The sequence below is a fragment of the Coregonus lavaretus genome, assembly GCF_964263955.1.
Source record: "Coregonus lavaretus genome assembly, chromosome: 31".
Lineage (NCBI taxonomy): Eukaryota > Metazoa > Chordata > Actinopteri > Salmoniformes > Salmonidae > Coregonus > Coregonus lavaretus.
In genome coordinates this window covers 26,474,122-26,489,728 of record NC_140018.1, presented here as the reverse complement: position 1 = coordinate 26,489,728, position 15,607 = coordinate 26,474,122, and the positions used below count along the sequence as shown (strand labels likewise).

The 15,607-nt window shown below is 43.1% G+C and overlaps 1 protein-coding gene across 2 annotated transcripts in view; it reads left to right on the top strand.

Annotated features, from left to right (window-relative positions):
* fynb (FYN proto-oncogene, Src family tyrosine kinase b) overlaps positions 1–13,218 on the top strand; it is a 71,776-nt gene extending 58,558 nt beyond the window's left edge. Inside the window, exons 8-14 of one of the 2 annotated variants that reach the window (XM_084149701.1) lie at positions 3,551–3,715; positions 4,021–4,176; positions 5,693–5,872; positions 6,468–6,544; positions 9,758–9,911; positions 10,204–10,335; positions 11,309–13,218. In XM_084149701.1, coding sequence (XP_084005827.1) covers positions 3,551–3,715; positions 4,021–4,176; positions 5,693–5,872; positions 6,468–6,544; positions 9,758–9,911; positions 10,204–10,335; positions 11,309–11,517 — 1,073 coding nt within the window. In that variant the 3' untranslated portion in view covers positions 11,518–13,218. The remainder of the gene's footprint in view (positions 1–3,550; positions 3,716–4,020; positions 4,177–5,692; positions 5,873–6,467; positions 6,545–9,757; positions 9,912–10,203; positions 10,336–11,308) is intronic. The other variant, XM_084149702.1, reaches the window with a different exon arrangement.
* Positions 13,219–15,607: the final 2,389 nt, after the last annotated feature.

Genomic DNA, 15,607 nt, shown 5'->3' with positions numbered 1-15,607 from the left:
TGGCATCTTTCCTATTTTGTTGCCTTACAACCTGGAATTAAAATGGATTTTTAGGGGGGTTTGTATCATTTAATTTACATAACATGCCTACCACTTTGAAGATGCTAAATATTTTATGTTGTGAAACAAACAAGAAATAAGACAAAAAAACTGAACTTGAGCGTGCATAACTCAGAATGCTTAGGGTCATTGTCCTGCTGGGAGGTGAACCTCCGTCCCAGTCTCAAACCTCTGGAAGACTGAAACAGGTTTCCCTCAAGAATTTCTCTGTATTTAGAGCCAGAATACCTTCAATTCTGACCAGTTTCCCAGTCCCTGCCGATGAAAAACATCCCCACAGCATGATGCTTCCACCACCATGCTTCACTGTGGGGATGGTGTTGTCTGGGTGATGAGAGGTGTTGGGTTTGCGCCAGACATACTGTTTTCCTTGATGGCCAAAAAGCTCAATTTTAGTCTCATCTGACCAGACTACCATCTTCTATATGTTTGGGGAGTCTCCCACATGGCTTTTGGCGAACACCAAACGTGTTTGCTTATTTTTTTCTTTAAGCAACGGCTTTTTTCTGGCCACTCTTCCGTAAAGCCCAGCTCTGTGGAGTGCACGGCTTAAAGTTGTCCTACGGACAGATACTCCAATCTCCACTGTGGAGCTTTGCAGCACCTTCAGGGTTATCTTTGGTCTCTTTGTTGCCTCTCGGATTAATGCCCTCCTTGCCTGGTCCGTGAGTTTTGTGGGCGGCCCTCTCTTGGCAGGTTTGTTGTGGTGCCATATTCTTTCCATTTTTTTATAACAGATTTAATGGTGCTTCGTGGGATGTTCAAAGTTTTTGATTTTTTTTTATAACCCAACCCTGATCTGTACTTCTCCACAACTTTGTCCCTGACCTGTTTGGAGAGCTCCTTGGTCTTCATGGTGCCGCTTGCTTGGTGGTGCCCCTTGCTTAGTGGTGTTGCAGACTCTGGGGCCTTTCAGAACAGGTGTATATATATATATATACTGAGATCATGTGACAGATTATGTGACACTAAGATTGCACACAGGTGGACTTTATTTAACTAATTATGTGACTTCTGAAGGTAATTGGTTGCACCAGATCTTATTTAAGGGCTTCATAGCAAAGGGGCTGAATACATATGCACACACCACTTTTCCATTATTTATTTTTTAGAATTTTTTGAAACAAGTTATTTTTTTTATTTCACTTCACCAATTTGGACTATTTTGGGTGTGTCCATTACATGAAATCCAAATAAAAATCCATTTAAATTACAGGTTGTAATGCAAGAAAATAGGAAAAACGCCAAGGGGGATAAATACTTTAGCAAGGCACTGTATATCCAGATTTATATAATTTTCCATATGGTCTATATTAAAGGGGCAATCTGAAGTTGATATATCAATTTTTGGACTAAAAAATGTATTATATGTACCCATTGATTCTTGAAGAATAGAACTTATAAATGCCTCATGAGCTTAGTTCAACATCAGAACCCAAATTATAAGTATGTTTTACGCCAATGTTTGTGAACAAAGTCAATGTAAACAAACACTAAATAGCCTCAAAACATGGTTTAAACTATCATTTTGATATCATGGATGGTCAGTCCTTGCATCCATAGCTCTGGCTATGAATTTGGAAGTGGTTACATTTCTCCAACTCCATCCCTCTGCTTTTTACTGAAACAGGGCCTGGGAGTACACTGTTATTGTTTCAACTGCTGATTGCCACTTTAAAGGGCACTTCATTTAATATAACAGGCTTTTAAAATCCAATATTGGTGCAAAATGTCTACTTAAATATCAAAGGGACACACGCAAAAGGACTCATTTCGTGGAATTAACCTTTTGCTTTCTCACAATCTCTCACTTGGGTTTTTTATCAAGATTCAATTTCTAGATTATCAACGCATCTTTCCACAGCAGTCACACAGCAATCACATACTGTAGGCAAAAACACCACAACCGCAAACTAGCTTTAAAAAAAAAAGAATGACATTATTTTCTTGGAAATACCACTTAACTTTAATAGCCACCAAGGGCTAATAACAATTTTGATACCTATTGTGTGCACGCAGTGTGTCCAACACCAGCCTCTCCCATTTGCCGAATTGACATGTTTTATGATAGTGATACTGAGACATAAAGTACAGTATTGATACCTTGCCACAGCAGCAGGCACCGATGGGCTTTAATGGCTGGGGCGCAGTCAGAACACAACACTCCCAATGGAGAGGTTTTATCTCCCCTAAACTTCCCTGAGCAAACCGCCTGGTCCTTATCGCCGGGGGGGCTTAATGTCAGGGGAATCAAAGTGGAAGGGACGGAGGCGGAAGCATCATTCCCATGCCTCGCTTTTAATCGATCGTGGGCAAACACATCTACTTCCTCTGCGGAAAGGAGAAACGCCAATTTTCATGTCAGGAATGAGATGACATGTTTTCATGCTCACGTACAATAATGGACACACAGCTGCCAGCCACAATGGCTTCTGCTGTCCCTGACTAAAATGTAGCCCAGAGGACCCTCCTTTACTACGTAACATTAAAACATCGTAGTTGTAATGCACCGTATAGTGCATTATACTTCCATTTGGAGGGATTGACAGGCCACATCTCTAAACAATTAGTCATTATTGTAAAGCATTGGGAGTCACACATGCCATTAGCAAGAGTGGAACCATGAACGTGTCCATCTACAGCAGGCTGTTGTGGTCAGGCCTGACCTGCCTTGGCTAATCACTTCTTTCCCACTGTGCAAAAGCTGGTTGAATCAATGTTGTTTCCACATCATTTCAACCCAAAAAATCAAGAATCAACGTGGAAAAAATAAGGGCATTTCGTCTTTTTTTCACCCAATTTTTCAGCTAAATCCAATGACATGGTGAAATGTTTGTTGATTTTACGTTGAATTGACTTTAGTTGACAACTCAACCAAATGTAAATCAAAACTAGACGTTGAACTGACGTCTGTGCGCAGTGGGTTCGACCTTTGACTAAGAGCAACCTCAAAACAGGCTGCAACCTGTGCAATATTGACCCTTCAATTCCTTTTTGAATTCCTTACTGAATTCCTTACATTCAAAGAAATATAGTGCAGCTGGTAAAAACATCACGTTATGTGTGTCATCAACAGAGCCGACAGAATCCTAGTGCAGTACTGTAGAAGAGATAGAGGGGGGAGGATGGAGGTTGGAACAGCACTCGGTGTGATTTGATGAACAGTAGCTAAGAGGGCATTAGACAGATTAATACTTGACCTTATGGCCCTGGGGACAGACACTGTCTGGGACATCTAGTGGGACAGATTGACTGGCTGCTGTGGTGCTTACCTGAGCTCACTGCTGGATGTACCTGGAACTGTTTTGCTATGGGAGTTCACTTTAACTTACTGTCTACTGCTGCTTCTCTCTCTCCCCCTCCTCTCTCTCTCTTCACAGTGCTTTGCTAACTGCTTTCTTTCAACCCCCCCCCCTCCCTTCTCTATCTCACACTGTGTCTCTGTATGCGTGTGTGTGTTTGTGTGCGCGCTCCTTGTGCATGTGTGCAGAGCGGGCCGCGGGGCTGTGCTGTCGCTTGGTGGTGCCCTGCCACAAAGGGATGCCCCGCCTCACCGACCTGTCCGTCAAAACCAAAGACGTGTGGGAGATCCCGCGGGAGTCACTGCAGCTCATCAAGCGTCTGGGGAATGGGCAGTTTGGGGAGGTCTGGATGGGTACGGGCAGAGTCGCCTCCATAAACGTCCGACCACAGGCTGCATGGAAGGGGGCCACTGACTGAGCAAGCAGAGACATCAGACCGAGAACAGATAGACAGTCTACTCAAAACCTCTCTCTTTGAGAGAAAGGAGGAAACCAAAAACGACATTTGTGTCTTTACTGTTAAAGGAGATTGTCTGTCAATGTCTACAAGTTCCACTCTCTCAGTTCAATATGGCCGCCTTCCATCTGCCTCTTTGCATGTTCCTCTCCCTAGTAGTTAACCCTGTGTGCCTTGCCTTCCCTGTTCCCTCCCCTGTAGAGAGTGCGGATGGTTTGTGCTTTAATTTAACGGGTGTGTGTGTGAACTACACCCCTGATACTATGGGCCTGACTCACGATTCCTGGGAAATCGCCAGAGACTCACTTGAGTTGGAAGTAAAGCTGGGGGCGGGATGTTTTGCTGAGGTGTGGTTTGGTAAGGACAAAGTAGTTCCATTATTTTATTTTCATTTCTACTGAGGGGTGTCCAGGAGGAACATTGGATAACTTACATTTATTTATTTCTAAATGTAAAGGGATTTTATTGAATCACCTGAGGACTTTTTCAGTCTAGTCTGCAAAACACAAAAGGAAACTTTTGTGCAGGTGGTTCTGTTTTGTATTGTAATGGTTAATGAAAATGTAAGTTATCATCTTTTTCCAGGATACCCTAGATTTTTGCAAATATTAATTTTATCATGCTTCAGTTGAGGCTTCAGGCTTAAATCAATAGTCTTAAGTTTACTTTTAAGCATACAATCTTACTATTATTTTAATGTATCCAGTGTAGAACTGGCTACATTGACTACTTTTGAGTCTAGAGATCAGGGGTGTGTCCTGTCCTGTTGTAACATTTCAACAGGCTGTTTAGGGGTTTGGAGTTTAGGTTGGGGCTAGCCCCACACCCTGCTGCTAGTGACACCCAGCCCCCTGGGATACCATTACCTCAGAACCCAGCGGGTGACCTCAGTACAGTAACTGCACTGCGCCAGGCCCCAAAATGGCAGACGAGGCCCAGAAGCCATAGCTGTGTCACTAATCAACACTGCTCTCAAGGATTTCTGAGTGCGCTCTTAAATTAAACCCCCCCGAACCCACCACAGTAGAAACGCATGTGAATTCCAAATGTCACCGACTGTCTGGAGGTCTGTCTTGCCTTTAGGTCACAGCTGATATTTCTGCATTATTTACTGACACAGACCGCATCCCAAATGGCATCATATTCCTTACTGTATATGGGCCCTATGGGCCCTGGTCAAAACTGGTGCACTAGATAGGGAATAGGGTGCAATTTCGGACGGAGCCACAGAACAAGCTAAATGACCTCGTATGAAGAATAGACCCTGATTTCAATGGTTCAATGTTGGGTGTATGTACGGTACTGTTGAGAGGAACAATGGCGTGCCCACACTGTGCTACAGTACAGTAGCTGGCACAGCTCCACAATGTATTATCCTTTCCCGTGTTGGCATATTGTGGGGTTTAAAACCTCACCAGATCTCTCTCATGGCTTTTGAAAGCCATTTGAAATGAAGCGTCACTATAAATATCATGCACATTGACGCGTCCCTCAGCACAACCTTTGTGCGTGTGAATTAAAGGCAAGCAGACTTCAATGTCCATTTCTGGGTTGTGTGCTGTGTTGTTGGTATGCCAAAGCAAGACTGTTTTTAGATATGAACATGCTAGATTGTACACAGCAATACCTATTAAATTCACAACAAAATGGGGTCAAGTCTTGCTTTGTGACATGATGTACTGTATACATAATTGGACAGTTATCCAGATATAGATTAAGCCTAGTCCTGGACTAAAAAAACATGCTTAGTGGAGAATCTCCATTTGAATAACTTCTTAATCCAACACTAGGCTTAAACTGTGTCTAGGAAACCGGCCCCGAGAGTTGTGAGATGTGATGGCTGTACTAATTATTTGTCGTTGGTGGGTAACAGGAACGTGGAACGGCACCACTAAGGTGGCGGTGAAGACGCTGAAGCCGGGCACCATGTCTCCTGAGTCCTTCCTGGAGGAAGCCCAGATCATGAAGAAGCTCCGCCATGACAAACTGGTGCAGCTCTATGCTGTGGTGTCTGAGGAACCCATCTACATCGTCACTGAGTACATGGGCAAAGGTATTGTCATTCTCACACACATGAATGGACGCATGCACACATAGAGACAGACACACACACACACTATACATGGTGTAACACACACACACACACCCACCCACACACAGTTCATGTTGTAACAAACACACAAACACACAATACCTTTGTCCACGTACTCTGCGACGATGCCATGGAGAAAACGGACCCGAGCACTCAATCCAACATTGACACTGTGGTGAACCACCACCTTCGGTGATACATTCTAGGTCTTGCTAGATAGACTATGTAATCATCTGCCTTGTCGCCAACCCTGTAGTTGGTATTACTCTGGAATAGTGTTTTTCTTCACTGTGACAATAATGAGAGCCTATATTTAACTATGACAGAGTCGGCAAACATGCTGACATTTACGAGCACCACAAGAAAGAGCTTCAGATCCATTAATTAAGTATAGAAGAAGCTGGGATGGAAACTTTGATATGATCATTGTTTCGTTGGCATGCTGGGAAGGAATTTCACATATAGGTCAGACTGTCAACTGATGCTCAGAAGACGTTCAATAAAGATCTGCAATTTCAAATGCATGTTCTGACAACAGATATCTCCTGTTGTTTAGGAAGCCTCCTAGATTTCCTGAAGGATGGGGAGGGACGAGGACTGAAGCTGCCCAATCTGGTTGACATGGCAGCCCAGGTAAGCCCTGATAAAAACCTACTTATTCAAGGGTTTTTCTTTATTTTTGCAATTTGTTACATTGCAGAATAATAGTGAAGACATCAAAACTATGAAATAACACATATGGAATTATGGAGTAACCAAAAAAGTGTTAAACAAATCAAAATATATTTTATATTTGAGATTCTTCAATTAGTCACCCTTTGCCTTGATGACAGCTTTGCACACGCTTGGCATTCTCTCAACCAGCTTCATGAGGTAGTCACCTGGAATGCATTTCAATTAACAGGTGTGCCTTGTTAAAAGTTAATTTGTGGAATTTATTTCCTTCTTAATGCATTTGAGCCAATCAGTTGTGTTGTGACAAGGTAGGGGGTGGTATACAGAAGATAGCCCTATTTGGTCAAAGACCAAGTCCATATTATGGCAAGAACAGCTCAAATAAGCGAAGAGAAACTAAAGTACAGCATTACTTTAAGACATGAAGGTCAGTCAATACTGAACATTTCAAGAACTTTGAAAGTTGCTTCAAGTGCAGTTGCAAAAACCATCAAGCACTATGATGAAACTGGCTCTCATGAGGACCGCCACAGGAATGGAAGACCCAGAGTTACAGTGAGGGGAAAAAAGTATTTGATCCCCTGCTGATTTTGTACGTTTGCCCACTGACAAAGACATGATCAGTCTATAATTTTAATGGTAGGTTTATTTGAACAGTGAGAGACAGAATAACAACAAAATAATCCAGAAAAACACATGTCAAAAATGTTATGAATTGATTTGCATTTTAATGAGGGAAATGAGTATTTGACCCCTCTGCAAAACATGACTTAGTACTTAGTGGCAAAACCCTTGTTGGCAATCACAGAGGTCAGACGTTTCTTGTAGTTGGCCACCAGGTTTGCACACATCTCAGGAGGGATTTTGTCCTACTCCTCTTTGCAGATCTTCTCCAAGTCATTAAGGTTTCGAGAGTGACGTTTGGCAACTATGGGATTAAGGTCTGGAGACTGGCTAGGCCACTCCAGGACCTTAATGTGCTTCTTCTTGAGCCACTCCTTTGTTGCCTTGGCCGTGTGTTTTGGGTCATTGTCATGCTGGAATACCCATCCACGACCCATTTTCAATGCCCTGGCTGAGGGAAGGAGGTTCTCACCCAAGATTTGACGGTACATGGCCCCGTACATCGTCCCTTTGATGCGGTGAAGTTGTCATGTCCCCTTAGCAGAAAAACACCCCCAAAGCATAATGTTTCCACCTCCGTGTTTGACAGTGGGGATGGTGTTCTTGGGGTCATAGGCAGCATTCGTCCTCCTCCAAACACGGCGAGTTGAGTTGATGCCAAAGAGCTCGATTTTGGTCTCATCTGACCACAACACTTTCACCCAGTTCTCCTCTGAATCATTCAGATGTTCATTGGCAAACTTCAGACGGGCCTGTATATGTGCTTTCTTGAGCTGGGGGACCTTGCGGCGCTGCAGGATTTCAGTCCTTCACGGCATAGTGTGAAACCAATTGTTTTCTTGGTGACTATGGTCCCAGCTGCCTTGAGATCATTGACAATATCCTCCTGTGTAGTTCTGGGCTGATTCCTCACCGTTCTCATGATCATTGCAACTCCACGAGGTGAGATCTTGCATGGAGCCCCAGGCCGAGGGAGATTGACAGTTATTTTGTGTTTCTTCCATTTGAGAATAATCGCACCAACTGTTGTAACCTTCTCACCAAGCTGCTTGGCAATGGTCTTGTAGCCCATTCCAGCCTTGTGTCGGTCTACAATCTTGTCCCTGACATCCTTGGAGAGCTCTTTGGTCTTGGCCATGGTGGAGAGTTTGGAATCTGATTGATTGATTGCTTCTGTGGACAGGTGTCTTTTATACAGGTAACAAACTGAGATTAGGAGCACTCCCTTTAAGTGTGTGCTCCTAATCTCAGCTGGGAGCCAGAAATCTTTCTGATTGAGAGGGGGTCAAATACTTATTTCCCTCATTAAAATGCAAATCAGTTTATAACATTTTTGACATGCGTTTTTCTGGATTTTTTTGTTGTTATTCTGTCTCTCACTGTTCAAATAAACCTACCATTAAAATTATAGACTGATAATTTCTTTGTCAGTGGGCAATCGTACAAAATCAGCAGGGGATCAAATACTTTTTTTCCCTCACTGTACCTCTGCTGCAGTGGATAAGTTCATTAGAGTTACCAGCCTCAGAAATTGCAGCCCAAATAAATGCTTCACAGAGTTCAAGTAACAGACACATCTCAACGTCAACTGTTCAGAGGGGACTGTTTGAATCAGGCCTTCATGGTCGAATTGCTGCAAGGAAACCACTACTAAAGGACACCAATAAGAAGAAGAAACCTGCTTGGGCCAAGAAACATGAGCAATGGACATTAAACCGGTGGAAATTTGTCCTTTGGTCTGGAGTCCAAATTTGAGATTTTTGGTTCAAACCACTGTGTCTTTGTGAGATGTGGTGTGGGTGAACGGATGATCTCTGCATGTGTAGTTCCCACTGTAAAGCATGGAGGAGGAGGTGTTATGGTGTGGGGGCGCTTTGCTGGTGACACTGTCTGTGATTTATTTAGAATTCAAGGCACACTTAACCAGCATGGCTACCACAGCATTCTGCAGCGATACGCCATCCCATCTGGTTTGGGCTTAGTGGGACTATCATTTGTTTTTCAACAGGACAATGACCTAACACACCTCCAGGCTGTGTAAGGGCTATTTTACTAAGGAGAGTGATGGAGTGCTGCATCAGATGACCTGGCCTCCACAATCCCCCGACCTCAACCCAATTGAGATGGTTTGGGATGAGTCAGACGGCAGAGTGAAGGAAAAGCAACCAACAAGTGCTCAGCATATGTGGGAACTCTTTCAAGACTGTTGGAAAAGCATTCCAGGTGAAGCTGGTTGAGAGAATGCCAAGAGTGTGCAAAGCTGTCATCAAGGCAAAGGATGGCTATTTGAAGAATTTCAAATATTAAATATATTTTGATTTGTTTAACACTTTTTTGGTTGCAACATGATTCCATATGTGTTATTTCCTAGTGTTGATGTCTTCACTATTATTCTACAATGCAAATTTTTTTTTACAAATAAAGAAAAACCCTTGAATGAGTAGGTGTGTCCAAACTTTTGACTGGTACTGTAAGTTGAACGCAGTGTTTTTACTGTGCTCACTGTGTGTGTGTGTGTGTGTGTGTGTGTGTGTGTGTTCGTTCCAGGTGGCCGCAGGCATGGCGTACATCGAGAGGATGAACTACATCCACAGAGACCTGCGCTCGGCTAACATCCTGGTCGGGGACAATCTGGTTTGTAAAATCGCTGACTTCGGATTGGCCAGGCTGATTGAGGACAACGAGTACACAGCACGGCAAGGTGAGGTCACACACACAATAAGAAAACACACACTAATGATTGCCTTAGGTCATGAAGGGAGTTCTTCCAACACTGGCCATAATGTGCGCATCATCACACCCTGACAGGATGTCAATGGCTCCCATTTCAGATCCAAACATGTGCTCACTGTCTGTCTATTCCACTGTACTACAGACTAGAACAGAGACACTGAGAGACACTCCCAGCTCTAGAGAGAAAGACTACCGGTAGCCATATATAGCTAAATTACATTCTGTCATTCATTCATATCTCCCCCTCTGTTCTCTCCCAGGTGCTAAATTCCCTATTAAGTGGACGGCCCCGGAGGCTGCGCTGTACGGAAAGTTCACCATCAAGTCAGACGTGTGGTCGTTTGGCATCCTGCTCACAGAGCTGGTCACCAAGGGACGTGTACCCTACCCAGGTGAGGAGGGTCAAATAACCAGAGATTTAATGGTTGCATCTCCAATGGCACCCTATTCCGTTTACAGAACACTAGGGTCCTGGTGCTATTTTTGGACGCAACGCATGTGATGTAATGTCCACATCCTGAGTTGAGTCCTCACTTTTCTTACAAATATGTAGAGGACTATGATGCAATTATATACCACAACAAGTGCTTATATAACAAGTGGCAGGCAGTTCCTGCTGTTTACTGAATGTTAAAGAAAATAAGGGGTCTTTAAACACGGCTGAGTGACTTTGTTTTCCTGACACAATCTGAGATGTATAACTGTTGTCCAGGGCCTGCCTCTTGGCCACTGCTAGTCCATGTGAGAGGGCTGGTCTTGGGCAGGGAGCTGACTGAGATCAGCCTCACTGAGAGAGGGAGGGAGGGGGGACACATGTTTGTCCAGATGGGCCACGCTGCACTGGGCTGGGCTGCTGTGTGAAAAGAGGGAGGGAGGGGAAGTGAGGCGAGGGCTTGCACGCTATGGAGGCCGAGCTGGGACTAAGGGGATAATAGCATGATCCTAAAAGATGTCTTAGCAGCTTTCTAAGGCTCTCTCTCCGGACTCTTCTTGTTGATGCAGAAGCCACATCTCTTAGCTAGTGAAAAATAAATGGCAAGCCACTCCAACATCCCCAGGTTGTAAAACGTGTGACCCCTGTGTTATGTAAAATATTTTCCCAGGTCCAAATGTTGCCTTAAGATCCGCATCTACAGTATGAGGTTTAAAGCTCAATGTCTGTGCCATTAAGGCCATTCAGTAGAGGTAAAGTCTAGACAGATCTCTTTCATTGAACTGTCTTATCGATTACTTGAAAAGCCTCCGCTGTAGTTAATGACCCAACATTTGTCTTCCTTTATCTGTATGTGTGTCTGTCTATCTGCCTGGCACGCGTGTGTGTGTGTGTGTGTGTGTCTGTGTGTGTGTGTGTGTGTGTGTGTGTAGGGATGAACAACCGGGAGGTGCTGGAGCAGGTGGAGCGAGGCTATAGGATGCCCTGTCCCCAGGACTGCCCCATCTCCCTCCATGAGCTCATGGTGCAGTGCTGGAAGAAGGACGCAGAGGAGAGGCCCACCTTCGAGTACCTGCAGGCCTTCCTGGAGGACTACTTCACGGCCACGGAGCCACAGTACCAGCCAGGGGACAACCTCTAAACACTGAGCTCTGGGCTGGCACTGGACTGAACCGTAGTTCTCTGGAGCCCCACCAGGGCCCTGTACATCTTCCTCCGCTCAACAGAGCATCTTGTCTCAACTCTCCTCCAGCTCCCAACACTCTCAAACACTCTCCGTGGCTAACCCTGAGACAGACTCAACAGACTGGATACCAGAGATTGTGTGTGTGAGGGAGAGTGGGGGTTGATCTGGGTGGGGGTGGGTTAGGAGGGAGGTTTGGGGGTGGTTGGGCTAGTGATGATGTAATGAAATGCCTGTATTCAATGTAAATATGAACAGCTTGTCTACTTAACTTTTGGTTTATGTTTTGATAGTTTGTTTGCTTCTGTTTTGGCATTTTGACTGATTTTCTCGATGATGATGATGATGATGATGGTGGTAAAGAAAATGGTCAATGAAGATGATCATTTCAAAAGTGCACCATGAGACCATGATATCTGGTTACTTCTAATCCAGAATCTACAGGACATGTCTATCAAAGCTAATTGTGTTTATTTTATTTTGGGGGCAATTTTAATGAACACCTCCATAAATTATTTATTTCATTTTTGCGGTTTTGATCATGTATAAAAATAAATAAGAAAATCAGTCCTGAGCGTATTTTTTTTATTTTTTTGCAAAGTCATCTGTTTTACAGGGACTTTAGGCAAGCATGACAAAATACTCCATTGAGATTTTTATTGCCCTGCATCTCATGAATTTAGTTTGATATGATTTTGCTTTTATTTTGTTCATCCATGTAAAATAGTTTTGTCCTCCTCAAAGTAATAGATGTTAGGCTAATGCCGTAACAAAGTTATTTTACAAATAATGTATGTTACATTTTGTAATTACAGCCAAATGTGTGAGAATTATACTTTTGAACATATCTCTTCTCGCTTACCAGGTTTTAAGAAAAAATAATAATGGGGGGGGAAAGAAAATCGGTCTTTCCAGGTATTATTTAGTGTATACTGGAAGGACATGATGTTTATTTAAAAAGAGAAAGATGTTTGTCTCTGCATTTCATCGTCTTATTTTAACTTGTATACAGAGTTCCATTTTAGCAGCCATTCCAACTCATCCATCTCATTGTACTTGTTACCTCCATGCTGTGTAGCCATGTACTGGGAAGTCTTAGTGGGTAACGTCTCTTCGTCTGTGAACAGTGACATGTCCCCATCCACCTGCACCTCAATACTCATGTCCCACACCGAGTTGGTCTGTCTGTCTGTCTGTCTATGCAGCACAGCACCACCAGTAGGATCCTTCCTCAGCTCATTTCTGGACCACATCCTTTGGATTACTTTACATTTTTATGTTTAAACTGATGTGGATATCTGAAGTCTTGCATCTTCTGTTTCAGAGTATGTTTTATTTAATCTTAATGGAGAGATCTTTGAGGAATGGGGTGTATTGTATCTTCAGAGGGAATGTTGCAAAGACACTGGTGAAGCAGCCGGCTGTAAAGTTTGACCTTGTTTAATCTAAATGTAGTATTTGTTCTTATCTTACGACGTGCTAATAAGGATCTGTTTAAGATTGAACCCCCTCGTCGGTTTTACAGCTTAACGGTTTTTAAAGTGTCAGTAGCCTTTCTAGTTTATTTCTTCTATTTTCCATTTGTTAACATTTCTGTTTTGTTAATTCAGTGATTTGGCATTTGAAATTCAAAAAGAACAATAAACATTTTACACTCTTTCCACTTATTTTCTATATTATTTGATGCTATGGAATTGCTGCCTCTATACGTTGTCTGTTGCTGTGTGTGTGTGTGTGTCTGGACATTGTAATTCAACAGGCCTGTCCATCACTCCCTTCATGACCACACTGCTCTAGGGTGAAACAGAAGAGATTTAAAGAAGACTCTCTCTCTCTCTCTCTGTCCATCTCTCTCTCTCTCTAGCAGATGAACAGACTGGACCTTTGACATCAGTGGTCAGGAGTCTCTCCAGCACCTTAGCTGTATGATGAGGGGAGGGCCAGCAGGCCACCTAAGGAGGTGCTAAATGACTGGTACATGAACACAGGGCATGCCTGCAGCGGGATGAGGCACCAGTGCCAGCTAGTTACAGAGGAACACTATTGTCAGACCGACACACACACATTGCCTGCAGCTCATACAATCACTAGTGACACACCTCACAACTCATCTAGCAGCTCATCAACACCATTGGTAAAGTTTGCATAGGGACAACTCAGCAATGGCAGTCACATGTTGGCTGATAAGCTGCAGGACATTTGTTATCAGGCGAGAGTCACTGTGCAAGCTCTGTAATATAAAAAAGCATTATGTTAACTTGGCAAGTTCTACAGCTATCTTGAGTTGTATTTTCTGTGAAGACCACAAGGGGGAGTCTTTTCCATCACTGTGTGTGGGAAAGCTCACTGTCGGGAGTGTACTGAGCCCTATCAGCCAGCAGTTGTCAAGACTGGTGACTTCATTGATGAATCATGGTGACTTGTTGTAATGCATCTCCTTGGATACATCACAATAACAATATATAAGGATATTACAATAATCTTATTCAAACACATATGAGATATGTTGATTTCCATGGCCTGGCTCTCACAGATCAGTGTAAATCCTACAGAGGTCTGTCACAGGTCAGTGTAAACCCTCCAGAAGTCTGTCCACCTGTGCTTCAGGTGACGTGACACCTGTAGACGAGCCCTCCTTTCTATATGTAGATCTGGCTGCCCAGAGAGAGAGACAGAGCAGGGAAGCTTTATATGACCTGCAGCTGGCTCACTTGGTCCTTATCATTACCTTATACTACTGGACTGGACTGCCAACACTGTGGATCTCTACTATACCAGCAGACTTGCCCCTCTGTGTAAGTAATCTGAACTATATCTTTATTGTTACGTACCCAATTACTTTTGATTGGATTATTGTGGACAAGTGCATGTTTTAGGGGGTTTTGAAAATGTGTTTTTATTTTATAAGTAAAATACAATACATTTAGATAACTATGACGTTTTCTATATTTGTTTTATCCAGTTTGAAAGGAATGGTAATGATACAACAAAGCACAGACTCTACAAGGTGTCGAAGTGTTCCACAGGGATGCTGGCTCATGTTGACACCAATGCTTCCCACAGTTGTGTCAAGTTGGCTGGATGTCCTTTGGGTGGTGGACCATTCGTGATACAAACGGAAACTGTTGAGTGTGAAAAACCCAGCAGAGTTGCAGTTCTGGACACAAACTGGTGCGCCTGGCACCTACTACCATACCCCATTCAAAGGTACTTCAATAAATATTGACCCTGTAGTGTATTAAGATTATGACTTTCTTAATGGAACCAGAGGGGATATTTATCTTAGTTCAAAAGTAGCCATTTGTAGGGTGACGCCCCAGGGGAGACAGGTGATTGGACAGCAGAGGGAGCAACCCATATTTTTGCATTGTTTATAAGTATATGCTGGAGACAGAGGGGGTTAGAGCAGCCATTGCAATCTGGGACGTTGCTCTCCGGGTGATCTTGACACCTGTAAAACTCATGCTGAAAGCTTGTGATATGAATAAACTTATGATCAAGGTTCAGTATGAGCGGACTCCTTTGTTTATCAGCAATGACTAGCAACTTTTACTCGATACTACAACCCTCTGAATGGCACACATACACAATCCATGTTTCAGTTGTCTCAAGGCTTAAAAATCCTTCTTTAACCTGTCTCCTCCCCTTCATCTACACTGATTGAAGTGGATTTAACAAGTGACATCAATAACGGATCATAGCTTTCACCTGGATTTCCCTGGTCAGTCAATGTCATGGAAAGAGCAGGTTTTCATTATGTTTTGTACACTCAGTATATGTATACTGTATAGATAGATAGATATACTGTATAGATAGATATATATACTGTATAGATAGATATACTGTATAGATAGATAGATAGATACATCGATCGATATAATTGAATAGTCGACAATAGATTTACTTGTGCTCAAAGTCTAAGACATTCCTTTTTTTTTTTAATGTTATAAACCACAAAGGACTAATCAATAACCAATTATTGGACTTTGCTAAATGGGTGTTCGGGTATATAATGGAAAGTGGTGTTAGTGTTATATTGACACAGCAC